General features: G+C 51.1%; 1 protein-coding gene across 5 annotated transcripts in view; it reads right to left on the bottom strand.

The window, feature by feature from the left end:
- The window catches only part of NCOA1 (nuclear receptor coactivator 1), a 193,297-nt gene that overhangs the window by 29,127 nt on the left and 151,156 nt on the right, over positions 1-13,014 (bottom strand). For all 5 annotated transcript variants that reach the window (XM_061990185.1, XM_061990187.1, XM_061990186.1 and 2 more), the window contains 6 exons: positions 9,784-9,961; positions 7,154-7,333; positions 5,639-5,734; positions 4,348-4,488; positions 3,403-3,550; positions 1,143-2,490 (listed from right to left, as the gene is read on the bottom strand). In XM_061990185.1, coding sequence (XP_061846169.1) covers positions 1,143-2,490; positions 3,403-3,550; positions 4,348-4,488; positions 5,639-5,734; positions 7,154-7,333; positions 9,784-9,961 — 2,091 coding nt within the window. The remainder of the gene's footprint in view (positions 1-1,142; positions 2,491-3,402; positions 3,551-4,347; positions 4,489-5,638; positions 5,735-7,153; positions 7,334-9,783; positions 9,962-13,014) is intronic.

Genomic DNA, 13,014 nt, shown 5'->3' with positions numbered 1-13,014 from the left:
AGCCGCTCTCTTCTCTTTGCTTAAAAAGGATTAAGCAGCCTTATCCATGTTGCCATCTCCCCTGGCTTTCAGAAAGAAGAAATCTCTTCTATTCATAGCTGTGTGTAATGAATATTTATACCCCGAAATCTCTACTGCAGAGATCTGTCACTGGATTATTCAATTTAATAATACTTTCAGAATAACTAAGAAGCCCATATAATTGCTAATCTCAGCCAATGAGAGGGCAAGGGATTGAAAATTCCCTGGGACATGAGCCCTGAATGTTCTCAGACATGCAGAATTAACAGCCTTTTTGCATGGCAACATGCACGTGGTCTTCTCCTCACTCAAGCCTCACTCACCTGCAGTGACATGCCATGTTTCTTTCTTATTTTTATACACCTCAGTGAAATCTCTCCCTTCCCTTCCCACTATTGCCTTGAAAATCTGAGCTGCCAAAACGTGAAGCATCTAAACAAAAGGGGATGGTGCTGGTATGAAAAAAAGCGGAACCAGTACTGGAGAGGGTGGTACTAGGGCTGGAGAAAATGGAATGAGTGCTGGAGGAGGTGATGCCAGCACTGGGAAGGTGGTTTCAGCATTGGAGAAGGTGGCACCAGCACTGGAGAAGGTGGAATCAGCACTGAACAACGTGGCACCAGCACTGGAGAAGGTGGAATCAGCACTGGAGAGGGTGGCACAAGCACTGGAGAAGTTGATACCGGCACTGGGGAAGGTGGTAGCAGCACAGAAAGGTGTGGCATCCACAGGACACACACTACTCACAGCCTCACAAACCTGCTGTGAACATCTTTTTAATAAGGAAAGGCTTATGACGAAAGGCTGTTGGGGTGACACTTTTTTATGTAGTGTCCAGTGATAGGACTAGGAGTAATGGTCATAAGCTGGAACATAAAAAGTTCCACTTAAGGAAAAACTACTTTACTGTGTGGGTGAGGCAGCCCTGGTCCAGGCTGCCCAGGGAGGGTGTGGATTCTCCTTCTCAGGAGGTTTCCAAACCCACCTGGGTGCCTTCCTGTGCCCCCTGATCGAGGGGAACCTGTTTGAGCAGGGGTATGGGCTGGATGAGGTCCCTTCCAACCTCCACCATTCTATGACTCTATGATCTCACCAGCATGGACACAGATGGATCAACTCACCTGGCCTTGTGTCTCCAGCTTGACCTCCTCTGTGGCAGGAGGTTTGGCGAGTGGCACCGGGGCCGTGTTACAGGGCTCCATCTGCTCCGTCTTCTCCACCTTCACCTTCACATCATCCAGGCTCAGCGCTGGGGCTGCAGAAAGCTCCTTCTCATCCTTGTCCAGCAGATAACGGAGGAGCTGGTGATCCTTGGCGTCTTTTTTCTTCAGCCCATCCGACTCCAGTTTGATGTCCGGGGTGCCCGGGAGCTGACTCTGAGCCGTGGGGGTGGTGGTGGGGGGGTTCGGGGCACTGTCCTTCTTCTCGTGCTCCATGGCTAGGGTGGTAATGTCAGAAGGGCTGCCCTCCTGAAGGAGTCTATGCAAAATCTTGTGCCTCTCGGTGAGCGAGCTGTGGGAGGAAGGGCAGGTGCTGCTGGGAGGGTTGCTGGAGGCCAAAGCGCTGCCAGTGCCTGCGCAGACTAACGAATCTTTGCAGCTTGTGTCCGCGTCGACGTGTCGAAGCTGCTGCTCTGCCGTGGTGGCCAAGAGCTGCACCAGCTTATGGCTGGTGGTTTGGGAGCACTTGCTCTCCCCCTCCGAGAGCCTGTCCCCAGTGTGCAGTGTGGCCGAGTCCAGCGGTTTGCCCTCCCCAGTGGTGCCGTCCGACTGGATCATCTCGCTGAGGATGGAGGCGATCTCTTTGCTGTCCTTGGACTCTGCTTTCAGGGGCTGCTGCATGGCGAGGCGGCCGGGTGAGCTCTGGGAGCTGAGCTGCCTCAGCACAGGGGGGGGTGTGGAGTAACCCACCGGTGTGCTGGGGCCTTCACTCAGCCCCTGCATGGAGTTCATGGGGGCGTTGGGAAAAGGTCTGGTGCCAGCGGTGCCGCAGCTGCCCCCGCCGCTGCCGCTGTTGGCCATGCCCACGGGGGAGTGCATGGTGGGCATGGTGGGTGAGAAGGGATTGCCGGGCACTCTGGGTCTGGGCACCAGCCCTGGGCTGACCCGGTGCCTCGGAGACATGAACTGAGGTGGGTTAATCCCTGGACTGTTCATAGGGGAGCTATTGAGGTTCAAAGTGTGGTTACTGTTCTGGGGACCGGTTTGTCCCTGGCTTAAGGCAACGTTGGCTCCCATCTGGTTCCCAGGTGAACACCCAAAGCTGGTTTGGCTGGTGCTGGAGTTGCTGTTGTGGAGGCCTGGCTGCTGGTTCACGTTGGTGGCCAACATGCTGCCGTTGGAGGGAGGGATGGAGGGCGGGAGGGCCATGCCCTGCCCTGGAGAGATGCTGGGGTTCAGCGAGGGGCTGACCCGGGGAAGAGACATGGCAGAGTTAGTGTTCTCCTGGGGTGAGAGCATGCCATGATCCCTGTGGGAGACAAAAAGGAGAGGAAGAGTCACAAGAGGCATTGACCAAAGCTTTAGTGTCATTCAGAAGGAGGCTTAGACTGGACTAAGAACTTTTTTTACTGAGAGGGTTACTAAGCATTGGAATGAGCTGCCCAGGGAGCTGGTGGAGTCCCCATCCCTGGAGCTATTGCAAAGCCGTGTAGCTGAGGTGCTGAGGGACACGGGTTAGTGGTGGGCTTGGCAGGGTGAGGGGAAGGGTTGGACTTCTAGGCCTTTTCCAACCAAAACAATCCTATGATTCAGGTAGCTCCTGCTCCCCGTCCATGCTGCAGAGCTCTGAAGCCTGAAGAGCAGCAGCTTGCCTTCCCTATCAGCATTCTTTGCTCTGCCAGTGCTTCTGAATCCATTTCAGTAGCACGGATAGAGTGCAGCAGCTTTAGAAACCCTCTAGATACATGACACTGTTCAGGATTGCAGCTGCTCACTGACTAAACCCTGAAAGCATCATCTCTGGGTCTCACGTTCCCACACTGCTGCAGGAGGACTGTGCTCCAACTGCATTTCCCTCTGCCCCACCCTTCTCATACTCCCTCAGGTCCACAGCCTCATCTATCTCTGTCCTGCCAATTTGTCACAGCCTCTTCCTCCCCCAAATATTTTAATGTTCTCTGGGGCAAGGCAGAAATATGAAGCATGTCTATAAACCACCTGAACTCCCAGGGCCACCTCTGCAAAACAAGAATAAACAAGAGTATAAGAGCTGCCATCACGCTGGTTTTCAGCCCCAGATTCCTCGGGGGGATGACATCTCCAAACCAGCACCACAGACCAGCAGTAGATCCTCCTTCCACTGTAGGGACTGGGCACTTTGATTCCCAGATCACCCAGCCAGAGGCTGGCACAGCCTGGAAGCGGTGAGGTGGGCACATACCTGTCGATGACATGGATGCCCATGATGAAGGGCTGCATCTCCGGGCTGGAGGGGTAGCAGAGCTTACACTTGGTGTGGGCACTGAGCACTGTCCCGTCGCTCAGGGTGAAGCGGTACGAGGGACTGAAGGCTGTGCCACGTGTCATCACTGAAGGAAGAAACCAAGAAACACATCAAACCCCCTTAGAAACTCAAGGCAGAACCTGCAATACCCAATGAGCACCAGGAGGAGGGTGGAGGGAGCAGAGGAGAGGGATAATCTGCAATAACCACCTTCCCAGCAAACAGAACTGCTCCATATTGGCTATGTCTGTAGACGCAGAAAATAAGAGGGTGGCATAGAATAATCACAAAGGCACAGAAATCCCCTCAGCTGCTTCTCCAGCTCCAAAGCTATCTCCTGCAGCGGGTAAATCTAAATCCGTCCAGCACCATCCTTTAGCACTCAGTTTCCAAAGGGGCTGTGACTCCACCACTTTCATCAGGCTGATGAAGCTCAGCCAGGCTGGAAAGGTTCAGAGATAGAGCCTTGGCAGTTACAGCTCTCCAGAGGCTGTGACCTCCTGCTCCTACATCCTGCCTCCCCCCATCCCTTTGGGGAGCATCCTCACTGACACAGCAAAGAGGCTCATGAAGGAGCTTCCACTTCTTCTGCTTAGACAATGAGGACGGAGTTTGCGGATGGCTCAGGAAAAAATAATAAAAATATTTCATATTTAGCTCCTATTTATCTCAATTCTATATTTCCTGAAAGATGAGAAGGAACTTCTCAGCTGGAGGAGCAACTCCAGTGCTATTTAGCCCTTTCTCCTCCCTCTTTGGCACTTTGTGACGATTACTGCTGCACTTGTTTTTTTGGAAAGTATTTATCCAGCAAGAAGTACCATACCCTGGCTTCTCCTTGCAGGCAGGAGAGCACACCAGTGAGGAAGAAGAGCCCATTACCTTCTTGAAAGAGCTGTTTGGCATAGGATGGCTCTCGGCCCTGTGGCTGGAAGAAAGCGTAGATGCATTTCCGCACCAAATCCTCCCAACCCGTCCTGCCAGCTGCTCTCAGGGAACTCGTGTCAATGGAGATGATTTTACCTGAGTGGAGAGAGAGAAGCCACGTCGTATGAAATGTCCCTCAGTACAGATCTGGTGGGAAAGGACCTGGGGAGGTGGATCAATAGCGGCTGAAGATGAGGCAGCAGCGTGCCCAGGCGGGCAAGAAGGCCAGTGGCACCCTGGCTTGTATCAGCAGTGGTGTGGCAGCAGGCCCAGGGCAGTGGCCGTCCCCTGTGCTGGGCCCTGGTGAGGCCGCAGCTCGAGTGCTGTGTTCAGTGTTGGGCCCCTCACTGCCAGAGGGACACTGAGGGGCCGCAGCGTGTCCAGAGCCGGGCAGCGGAGCTGGGGAAGGGGCTGGAGCACAAGTGTGCTGGGGAGGGGCTGAGGGCCCTGGGGGTGTTCAGCCTGGACAACAGGAGCCTGAGGGGAGACATCATCACTCTCTACAGCTACCTGAAACAGAGATATAGTGAGGTGGGGGTTGGTCTCTTCTCCCCAGTTATGAATGACAGGGCAAGAGGGAATGGTCTGAAGTTGCCCCAGGGGAAGGTTAGATTGGAGCTGAGAAAGAACTTCTTCCCTGAGAGGGTTGTCAGCCCCTGTCCCAGGCTGCCCAGGGAGGTGGTGAGTCCCGAGATTCACACCCTCACACAGTGGGACACTTCCAGATACGGTGCCCATATCCAAGGGTCCATCAAGCAAGACCTGCTACCAGCTTTCTCCCTCAACAGCTTTGCCAGCTGTTTTACAGCCACGGGCAGCGAGAGTTGAACAGATAAAACACTCATTAAGGATTTTCAGACTGCAGGGAAGTCTGAATGCTGATTATCTCTCAGAAAGAAGGTCACCAGAATGGGTAGGAAGTAATATTTGTCTGAGAGCAAATTCAAAGCCAAAAGGTGACTGTTTCATTCCCATCAATCAGCAATCTCAAGAACCTCAAAAATCCAATGGAGCAGAGTGGGGCTGTGAGCTGGAAACGGGTCTGGTGTTTGGGATCAGCTGAAGTGTCAACTCAGTTGAAGGGCTTCTAGTTGAGATGTCAACCACATTACTTGTAGCGCTGCCATTGGCAAAGGACAGGCCCATGCTCATCCTCTGAAGTCCTGCACTGCACTGCTGACCTCTGAAACCCAGAGATAACACTTCCCTCCCAAGCCAGGACTCCATGGTATGGCTGCAGTATTACCTGTGGTGTCTTGCTTGGTCACGAAGGATTCAGATGGAGTGACAGCTGCTGGTCGCGGTAATCGTCTCGCAATGCAGATCAGACATGACTGGAAATCTGCCAAAGCAGAAGGAACTTGAAAATCAGTTGTTACAACCACTGCTTGTGATTCAACACTTTAATTAAAGTACCACCACTGGGCTTGATTGCCACATCCTGCCCTGGAAGGGTTTACCCTGAGCAACCTCTGGCCCTTCAAAGCGAGTAAAGCCCTTCTAAACTCTCCCCAGTTTGCTGGAAAAGAGGTTTCCAGTGCTTGAAGAAATTAATTGTAAAGGCTTTTTGGATCAGGCAGTATGGTACAATAAAAGTCAGCACTAAAAGCCAGCAACTGTCAGCTTCAGGCAAAGCATTCGGTCATAAAACATCATAATTTATTCCTTCCAGTCGTGCTCTCCTGTGTAAACCACAATGGATTAATCCAGCTAATGTGCTGGAAAATAATAGCTGGGACATGGAGAGGAGAGTTAGGGCATTTGCAGGAGAGCAACAGCCTCCAGGGCACCGAGGGAACCCTTCCTGTCCCCAGTGCTTGGGCACTGATCTGCCTGCAGGCAGCTGACTAAGCCCCAAAATGTGTGGTGTGGCAGTGGTGAGGGTACAAGGTGTGTGACAGGCACGGGCATCCCTCTCCAGGAAGACATTGCAGCCACAGGGCTTTGGTGGATAATTAAATATTGCTCCTTCCTTAAGGAACACTAACTCTGGCTGAAGGGGATTGGCTTGGAGGGGAAAGCAGAATGAGAGGCTGCAGCAAACTTCAGGCATTTCCCCTGGGGCCTCCCCTCTGCCCAGCATCGTCTGTGGGGTGGTGGCCTCCTCCTTCCTGAACTACCATAGCCACTCTGCTCCTCCTCCTCCTGCCCTGTTTCCCACTGTATCCCCCCTCCTGTCTGTCCTGGTCCTTGCTTTGCCACAGAATCACAAAATCTTAGGGGTTGGAAGGGACTTCAAAAATCACCTAGTCCAGCCCCCCTGCCAGAGCAGGACCACCTAGAGTAGGTCACACAGGAACTCGTCCAGCTGGGTTTTGAATGTCTCCACAGAAGGAGATTCCACAACTCATCTGGGCAGCCTGTGCCAGTGCTCCCTCACCTGAACAGTGAAGAAGTTTTTCCTCATGTTTCTTTGTCCTTCTCCCGCTCCTGCCCTAGTTCTCACCTTGTCCTCCTCCTGTCTTCCCTCCACCTCCTCCTCCTGCCCTAGTTCCCACCTTCTCCTCCTCCTGCCCTGGTTGTCACCTTATCTTCATCTTGTCCACCCTGGTCCTCACCTTCTCCTCCTCTTCCTGCCCTGGTTCCCATCTTTTCCTCCTCCTGCCTGCCCCAATCCGCACCTCGTCCTCCTCCTGTCTGCCCTGGTTCCCACCTTGTCCTCCTCCTCTGGCCCTGATCCCCACCTTGTCCTCCTCCTCCTGCCTGTCCTGCCCTCCCCACCCCACACATAGGCTCTGAAGCAGAGGCGGCTTTCCCCTACCTTCTCCTTCCTCCTTGAAGGACTTGGGCTGGGAGACGGTGAAGCACTGCATCACCTCATAGCGCTGCCGCGCCTCCTGGTTCTCCGTGCCTGGCTCATCAGGCGGCCGGATCAGCATCCTGCAGCTGAACGTGTGGCTGTTGCGCCTGGTTGCTTCTTGAGGCCAAGGAACTCCATTCACTGGGGCATGGAGAAAGGAGGAGAAGAGTTAGAAGCTGCGTTGTGCACACTTTCTCTCCAGAAGCTCTTGGACAAGGGAACAGAAGGAAAAGCGCCACCATGGGGAGGGAACACAGCTCATTGCCCAGGTCAGAGATGAGTCAAGAGCAGAGCCAATGGCAGAGCCCTCCCCACCAGCCCTCAGGACTACTTCAGAACTGCTGAAGATGCCATAGAATCCCCAAATGGTGGGTGTTGGCAGGGCCCTGCAGAGCTCATCCACCCCAAGCCCCTGCTCAAGCAGGTTCCCCTCCATCAGGGGGTACAGGAACGTGTCCAAGTAGGTTTGGAAACCTCCTGAGAAGGAGCCTCCACACCCTCCCTGGGTAGCCTGGGCCAGGGCTCCCTCTTCTGAACATTGAAGAAGTTTTTCCTTGTGTTTAAGTAGAACAGCCCTAGGAGGACCTACAAACCCAAATGAGATCAGCATGCCGTTGTCAGAGTCATCTTGCTGCCGTCTATAAATTGCTCCTTCCATTGACAGTAGGTACTATTGTCTCCATCTTATAGGCAGGGGAACTGAGGCACAGGTTCCCTAGGTCAGTCCCATAGGTTGGGAAGAGTCCTGCCTATTGCTGTTGTACTTGAAAACTCCCCATTGTGATGCTCCCAGGACTTTTCCAGCAAGTCCAGCTGAGCATCTCCATTAAAATGGGTTTTTTTCTTTGCTTCCTCCCCATTTTTGAGGTAAATCATCAGCCATACCTTCTGACACATCAGCAACAAAAACCTTCTCCTTTGATTTTTTTTGATAACCTGTCCTTTCCAAAAACCTCTGGGCATCAGCTGAAACGTTTTGCTAACCCTCTACAACCTCTTTGTGGATATTTGTTTTCAACACATGATTTTGCCACCAGCAGATTATGAAGCTTTACTACAACCTGATGGACAAGAGCTGCTGAGTAGCTTGCAACATACAAGGGAAGACAAAATACCCAGCCCTAAACTGGGTGACAGTAGGGAAAAGGTGATGCCTGAACCTTTCTGGGTTCAGTCTGATGAATGTCCATACATTTAAGTGGTTTAAGACATCATTGTATTTACCCAGAAGAAAAGTGTGGATTTCAACAAAAAATGTATTTTTAGTCGAGCTACTTGGAAAAGACTCATCATTTGTGTTCCTTCAAAGGTGTGAGAGGATGAGGGACCTCATGCATGCCAGCACCCCAGAGCATTCTCACCTCCAGTCAATGAAAAAATCTTCTGCACTGTTGTTCCAACACCCTACACAAACCCTGATCCCATGATACTTCCTCTCATCCTCACAACCGTGTGTCTTCCTGCTGTAGAGGACCACCACAAGCTCACTACTTTCACAGGGACCTCTACTTGCTCCCCAAGGTGCAGCACATGCCTGTACTGGAGCTCTTACTGGACAACCCTCCTCCAGCTGGGAGGGCATTCCAAATGAAGTGGAAGAATGGCTCAATCCCTCCAAATCAACACCTCGAAATCCTCCTAATTTCCCTGAAGCTCCTATGTCTGCCTCTCACTTTTGACATAAAGTGAGTCAAAGTTGAAGGCAAAAGTTTTCTTAGTGGAGAAAGACAAAGGGAAAGTGACTTAGAAGAGAATCAAATAATTGTTTTGGTTGGAAAAGACCTTGAAGATCCTCAAGTCCAACTCCTCCCCTCACAGTGCCAAGCCCACCACTAACCCATGTCCCTCAGCACCTCAGCTACACGGCTCTACAATAGCTCCAGGGATGGGGACTCCACCAGCTCCCTGGGCAGCCCAATCCAGTGCTTTAAAACCCTCTTGGTGAAAACTGTTGCCTTGAATGTTGTCATCCACAAGCTGTTTATTCAAAAAATTAATATTGATATCTTGTTGGTAGGATGTATTTCACTAGGCAGGATTTTATGGATTATTATCTGGCTTGGGTGTATCTCTGAATTTCACAATGTAAAAAGGAACAACATATAGACTGGAGAAGAGAAGGCTGAGGGGGCACCTCATCAATGCTTAGAAATCCCTAAAGGGTGGGTGTGGAGAGGATGGGGCCAGTGTTTGTTGTGTGGTGGCCAGTGCCAGGACAGGGGGTAACAGGCACAAGCTGGAACCCAGCAAGTGCCACTGGCACAGGAGGAGAAACCTGTTTGGTGTTGAGGTGAGGGAGCCCTGGCCCAGGCTGCCCAGGGAGGGTGTGGAGGCTCCTTCTCAGGAGGTTTCCAAACCTGCCTGGACACGTTCCTGTGCCCCCTGATTGAGGGGAACCTGCTTTAGCGGGGGCTTGGGCTGGGTGAACTCTGCAGGGCCCTGACAACCCCCAGCACTCTGGATTCTGTGATATAAATAATATATATCCAAAACAACAGAAGATCAGCTTCACCAGAGATGGAGCAGCATTTTGGACAGTGCTTTCCAAGCACCAGGTGACAAAAATAAACCCACCACGAGGGTTTTCTTACCTAGAGACTTTGGCAACAAGTTCTTGACGAACTCAGCGTGATCCCCCACGTGCAAGATGCTGTAGACACTGGTGTTCATGAGCTCCTCCTGGTTATAACCCAGGTAGCTGGTCACATTCTCGGAGACAAAGACTATTCTCCCTTCGCGGTTCACAACGAAGAAGAAGCCATCTAAGGCCTGCAAGGGAAATAAACCCAGGCAATGTGGAGGCAGGATGTTCCTTGGGCAGCCTTCCTCTGTGTCTCACACCTTGGCTTCATCCCCACTTTATATTACAGCAGTGATCAAATAACAGCAGCACTTGCTTAAATACATATTCAGGTCTGCAACACTGTCTGCTAAGGACATCCCTGCCACTAAGGATAGTGCCAGCAGAGGAGAAACAATCCTCTTCCAAAGGCCAGAGCAGTCAGCAAGGCTCTAATTTGGCAAGCCACTGAAATTAAGCATATGCCCAATTTGCTTAATTACAGCCCCAAAATGACAGAGCCTTTGCGTTGTGCAGAATAACCCTTTTTTTCATGCCTTTAGGATGTAAGTGGCAAATTCATCCCTGCAATCAAACGGAGGAAGACAAGCACAACCCAGACCAAATCATACAACACACGGAGATCTTCCTTTTTTAATAAGGATACCACCAATGTCTTTAATTCACCACTATGGTACAGGGGGTAAAAACTTTGTAGTGCTATGAAAAACCCAGACAGAGCCCAGCACTTGTATGAGGGGCCCGTGAGAGGGCTGATATCTGATTTACACTCTTCCAAGTATGCATCACTTAAAATGTTTCATCCAGGTGGGATTTGGTTTTCCTGGAGTCTAATTCCTACTTATCCTGCTCATCAAGAGCAAGTTCTGGTGGACTGTGATCCTGCAACTAGATCTGGCCATATCCTGAAATGGGAGGTGGGGCAGGGACAGGAGAAACTTTTGATGCATCAAAATTGGTACCCATGGCATCGCCCTCTCCTCCCTGTCCTCCCATTGCCCATGCCAGCAGAGAGTTCCTCTGATGGAGAACATCCAGGTTTTAGTTAATACAGTTTCTGAAAATGAGGTTTTGCTGTAGAGCAACGTTAAGTGCAAAAAAAAAAAAAAAAACCCAACAAGGAAGCATTAAAAAAGAAAAAAGAAAAGAAGAAAGAAATCTTTTGTCAAAATGGATCTGGCAGATTGGCTGCAGTTTTCCTTATTCTCAACTGTTGCCAAGACAACCAGCCTTTGCACTTCGGGTGTCCCAAAAAAAGACTTAGGCTGGATGGTAAACCCCACCTGGATCCTTCTCTCCCAGTGATGCTGCTTTTGAGGGGCTGAAGGAGCAGGGAAGGGCAGGGGAGCTCTGAGGCACAGCCCAGGGAGACCCACATTTCCCCCATTCCTCCAGCAGCCTCACTGGGTATTTATCCACGGTTTAAAGATTAAATTACCTTATCAGCACAATTGCTTATGGAGGTCAAGCCCAAACAACAGGTCAAGAGGCAAAAAACCTTCTTAAAAATGAACAAGCTGGTTTTTAATGCACTTTTTAATCTTTGTCTTTCCACATTTAAAAAACGTGCCTGAGCTCAGGGCACCCAGAAGCTGGAATTCATTTGGGGAATGACTTTAGGCTGAAGATTTCAGCCTAAACCCATGAATTGCTTCTCACTGTCCATCTGCATGGCAAATAAACTCAGCATGGTAAGGGCCTGGCATCCTCAAAGTGCTTCGCACAGCCACGTGATGCCCTATAGCATGGGCACAGGTCAGGATCGGCAGCTTCACACATGAGGAGACTGATTAGGAAATTATTCCTCAGCCTGTGTAGATAATAACTGTAATCTAAACATGGATTTTAAATCAAATAATGCAGGGGAGGTTGTTTGCAAAGAAGCATCGACTGAGCAGTAACGCACCTCTGCCTTTGTCCTGCAGACAGGATGCATCAACACCTGACCCAAGCGCACTGGGTAATTTTGAATCCGGAGTTGGTTGATTTAATTAATTTCCTTTTTCTTGATAATAACCTCAGGTTGTCCAGGGCTGTTTCTGTCAGGGATATGCTGCTGTCCCTGATTCACCCCGAGGCACTTTGCAAGTCACCTGTTTCTCCGCTCTCACGGGTCTGTTGGCTCTGCCACTGCTCTCATAGGATGCCTTCTCCCAGTATAACATACATATTGGGTTTTGTTGAAGATTTGTCCTCTTTTCTTACATCACTTGATATTCCTATACTTGTTTCTAGCATACAACACATCCCTCAAAATCCACATGCCTTTCCCAGCCTAATTTCTAAGGACCCTCTGCATTTTTGCCTCTGTTAGACTGAGCACTCTGCACCTGAGCCACCAGCTTCCTCTTAACTCCATCCATGTGCTTCCAGCATTCCTTTTCTCATCTTTTCAACAAGTCAGTCCCTTCCTTTGATCTCAACTCCACTCCCATCCCTTTTGCATGAACTCTTCCATTGGCAGTCACCTCTTGCAGAGTTTTATTATTTTGAGCACCATCACTCTAGGGCTCCAGACCACTGTGATATGGGGAGGGATTAAACAGATGTAGTCAGTCTGTGTGGGTAGGTTTTGGCAACATGTGTCTACAGGAGTGGCTTCTCTAAGCAAAGAGCTGCTGGAAGCTTCCCCTGTATGTGACAGGGCCAGTGCCAGTCGGCTCTGAGATGGAGTCACCACTGGCCAAGGCTGAGCTCATCAGCAATGGAGGTAACACCTCTGGGATTGACAGGTTGGAGAAGGGGAAGAAGTGGCTGCACAGAGGCAAAACTGCAGCAGCAGAAGGGAGTGATAATGTGAGAACATCTCTGCAGACACCAAGGTCAGTGGAGAAGGAGGGAGAGGAGGTGCCTGGGCGCCAGAGCAGAGATTCCCCTGTGAGCTGTGGTGCAGCCCATGGTGAGGCAGCTGTGTCCTTGCAGCCATGGAGGCCACGGGGCAGCAGAGACCCACCTGAGCCCGGGGAGGACCCCACGCTGCAGCGGGTGGGTGCCCGAGGGAGGCTGAGACCCCGTGGGAAGCCCACACTGGAGCAAGTTCCTGGCAGGACCTGGGAACTCAGGGAGGGGGGAGCCCAGCCTGGAGCAGGTTTGCTGTCAGGACTTGTGACCCCGTGGGTCTTCTCTGTTTTGATTGATTGTTAATAAATCAACCCAATTCTCCCCAAGTTGAGTGTGTTTTGTGAATGCTGGTAACTGCTGAGTGATCTCCCTGTCCTTATCTCCACTTGTGAGTCCTTTG

Source organism: Colius striatus, chromosome 2 (assembly GCF_028858725.1).
Source record: "Colius striatus isolate bColStr4 chromosome 2, bColStr4.1.hap1, whole genome shotgun sequence".
Taxonomy (NCBI): Eukaryota; Metazoa; Chordata; class Aves; order Coliiformes; family Coliidae; genus Colius; species Colius striatus.
This window is presented reverse-complemented; position numbering and strand designations above follow the sequence as displayed.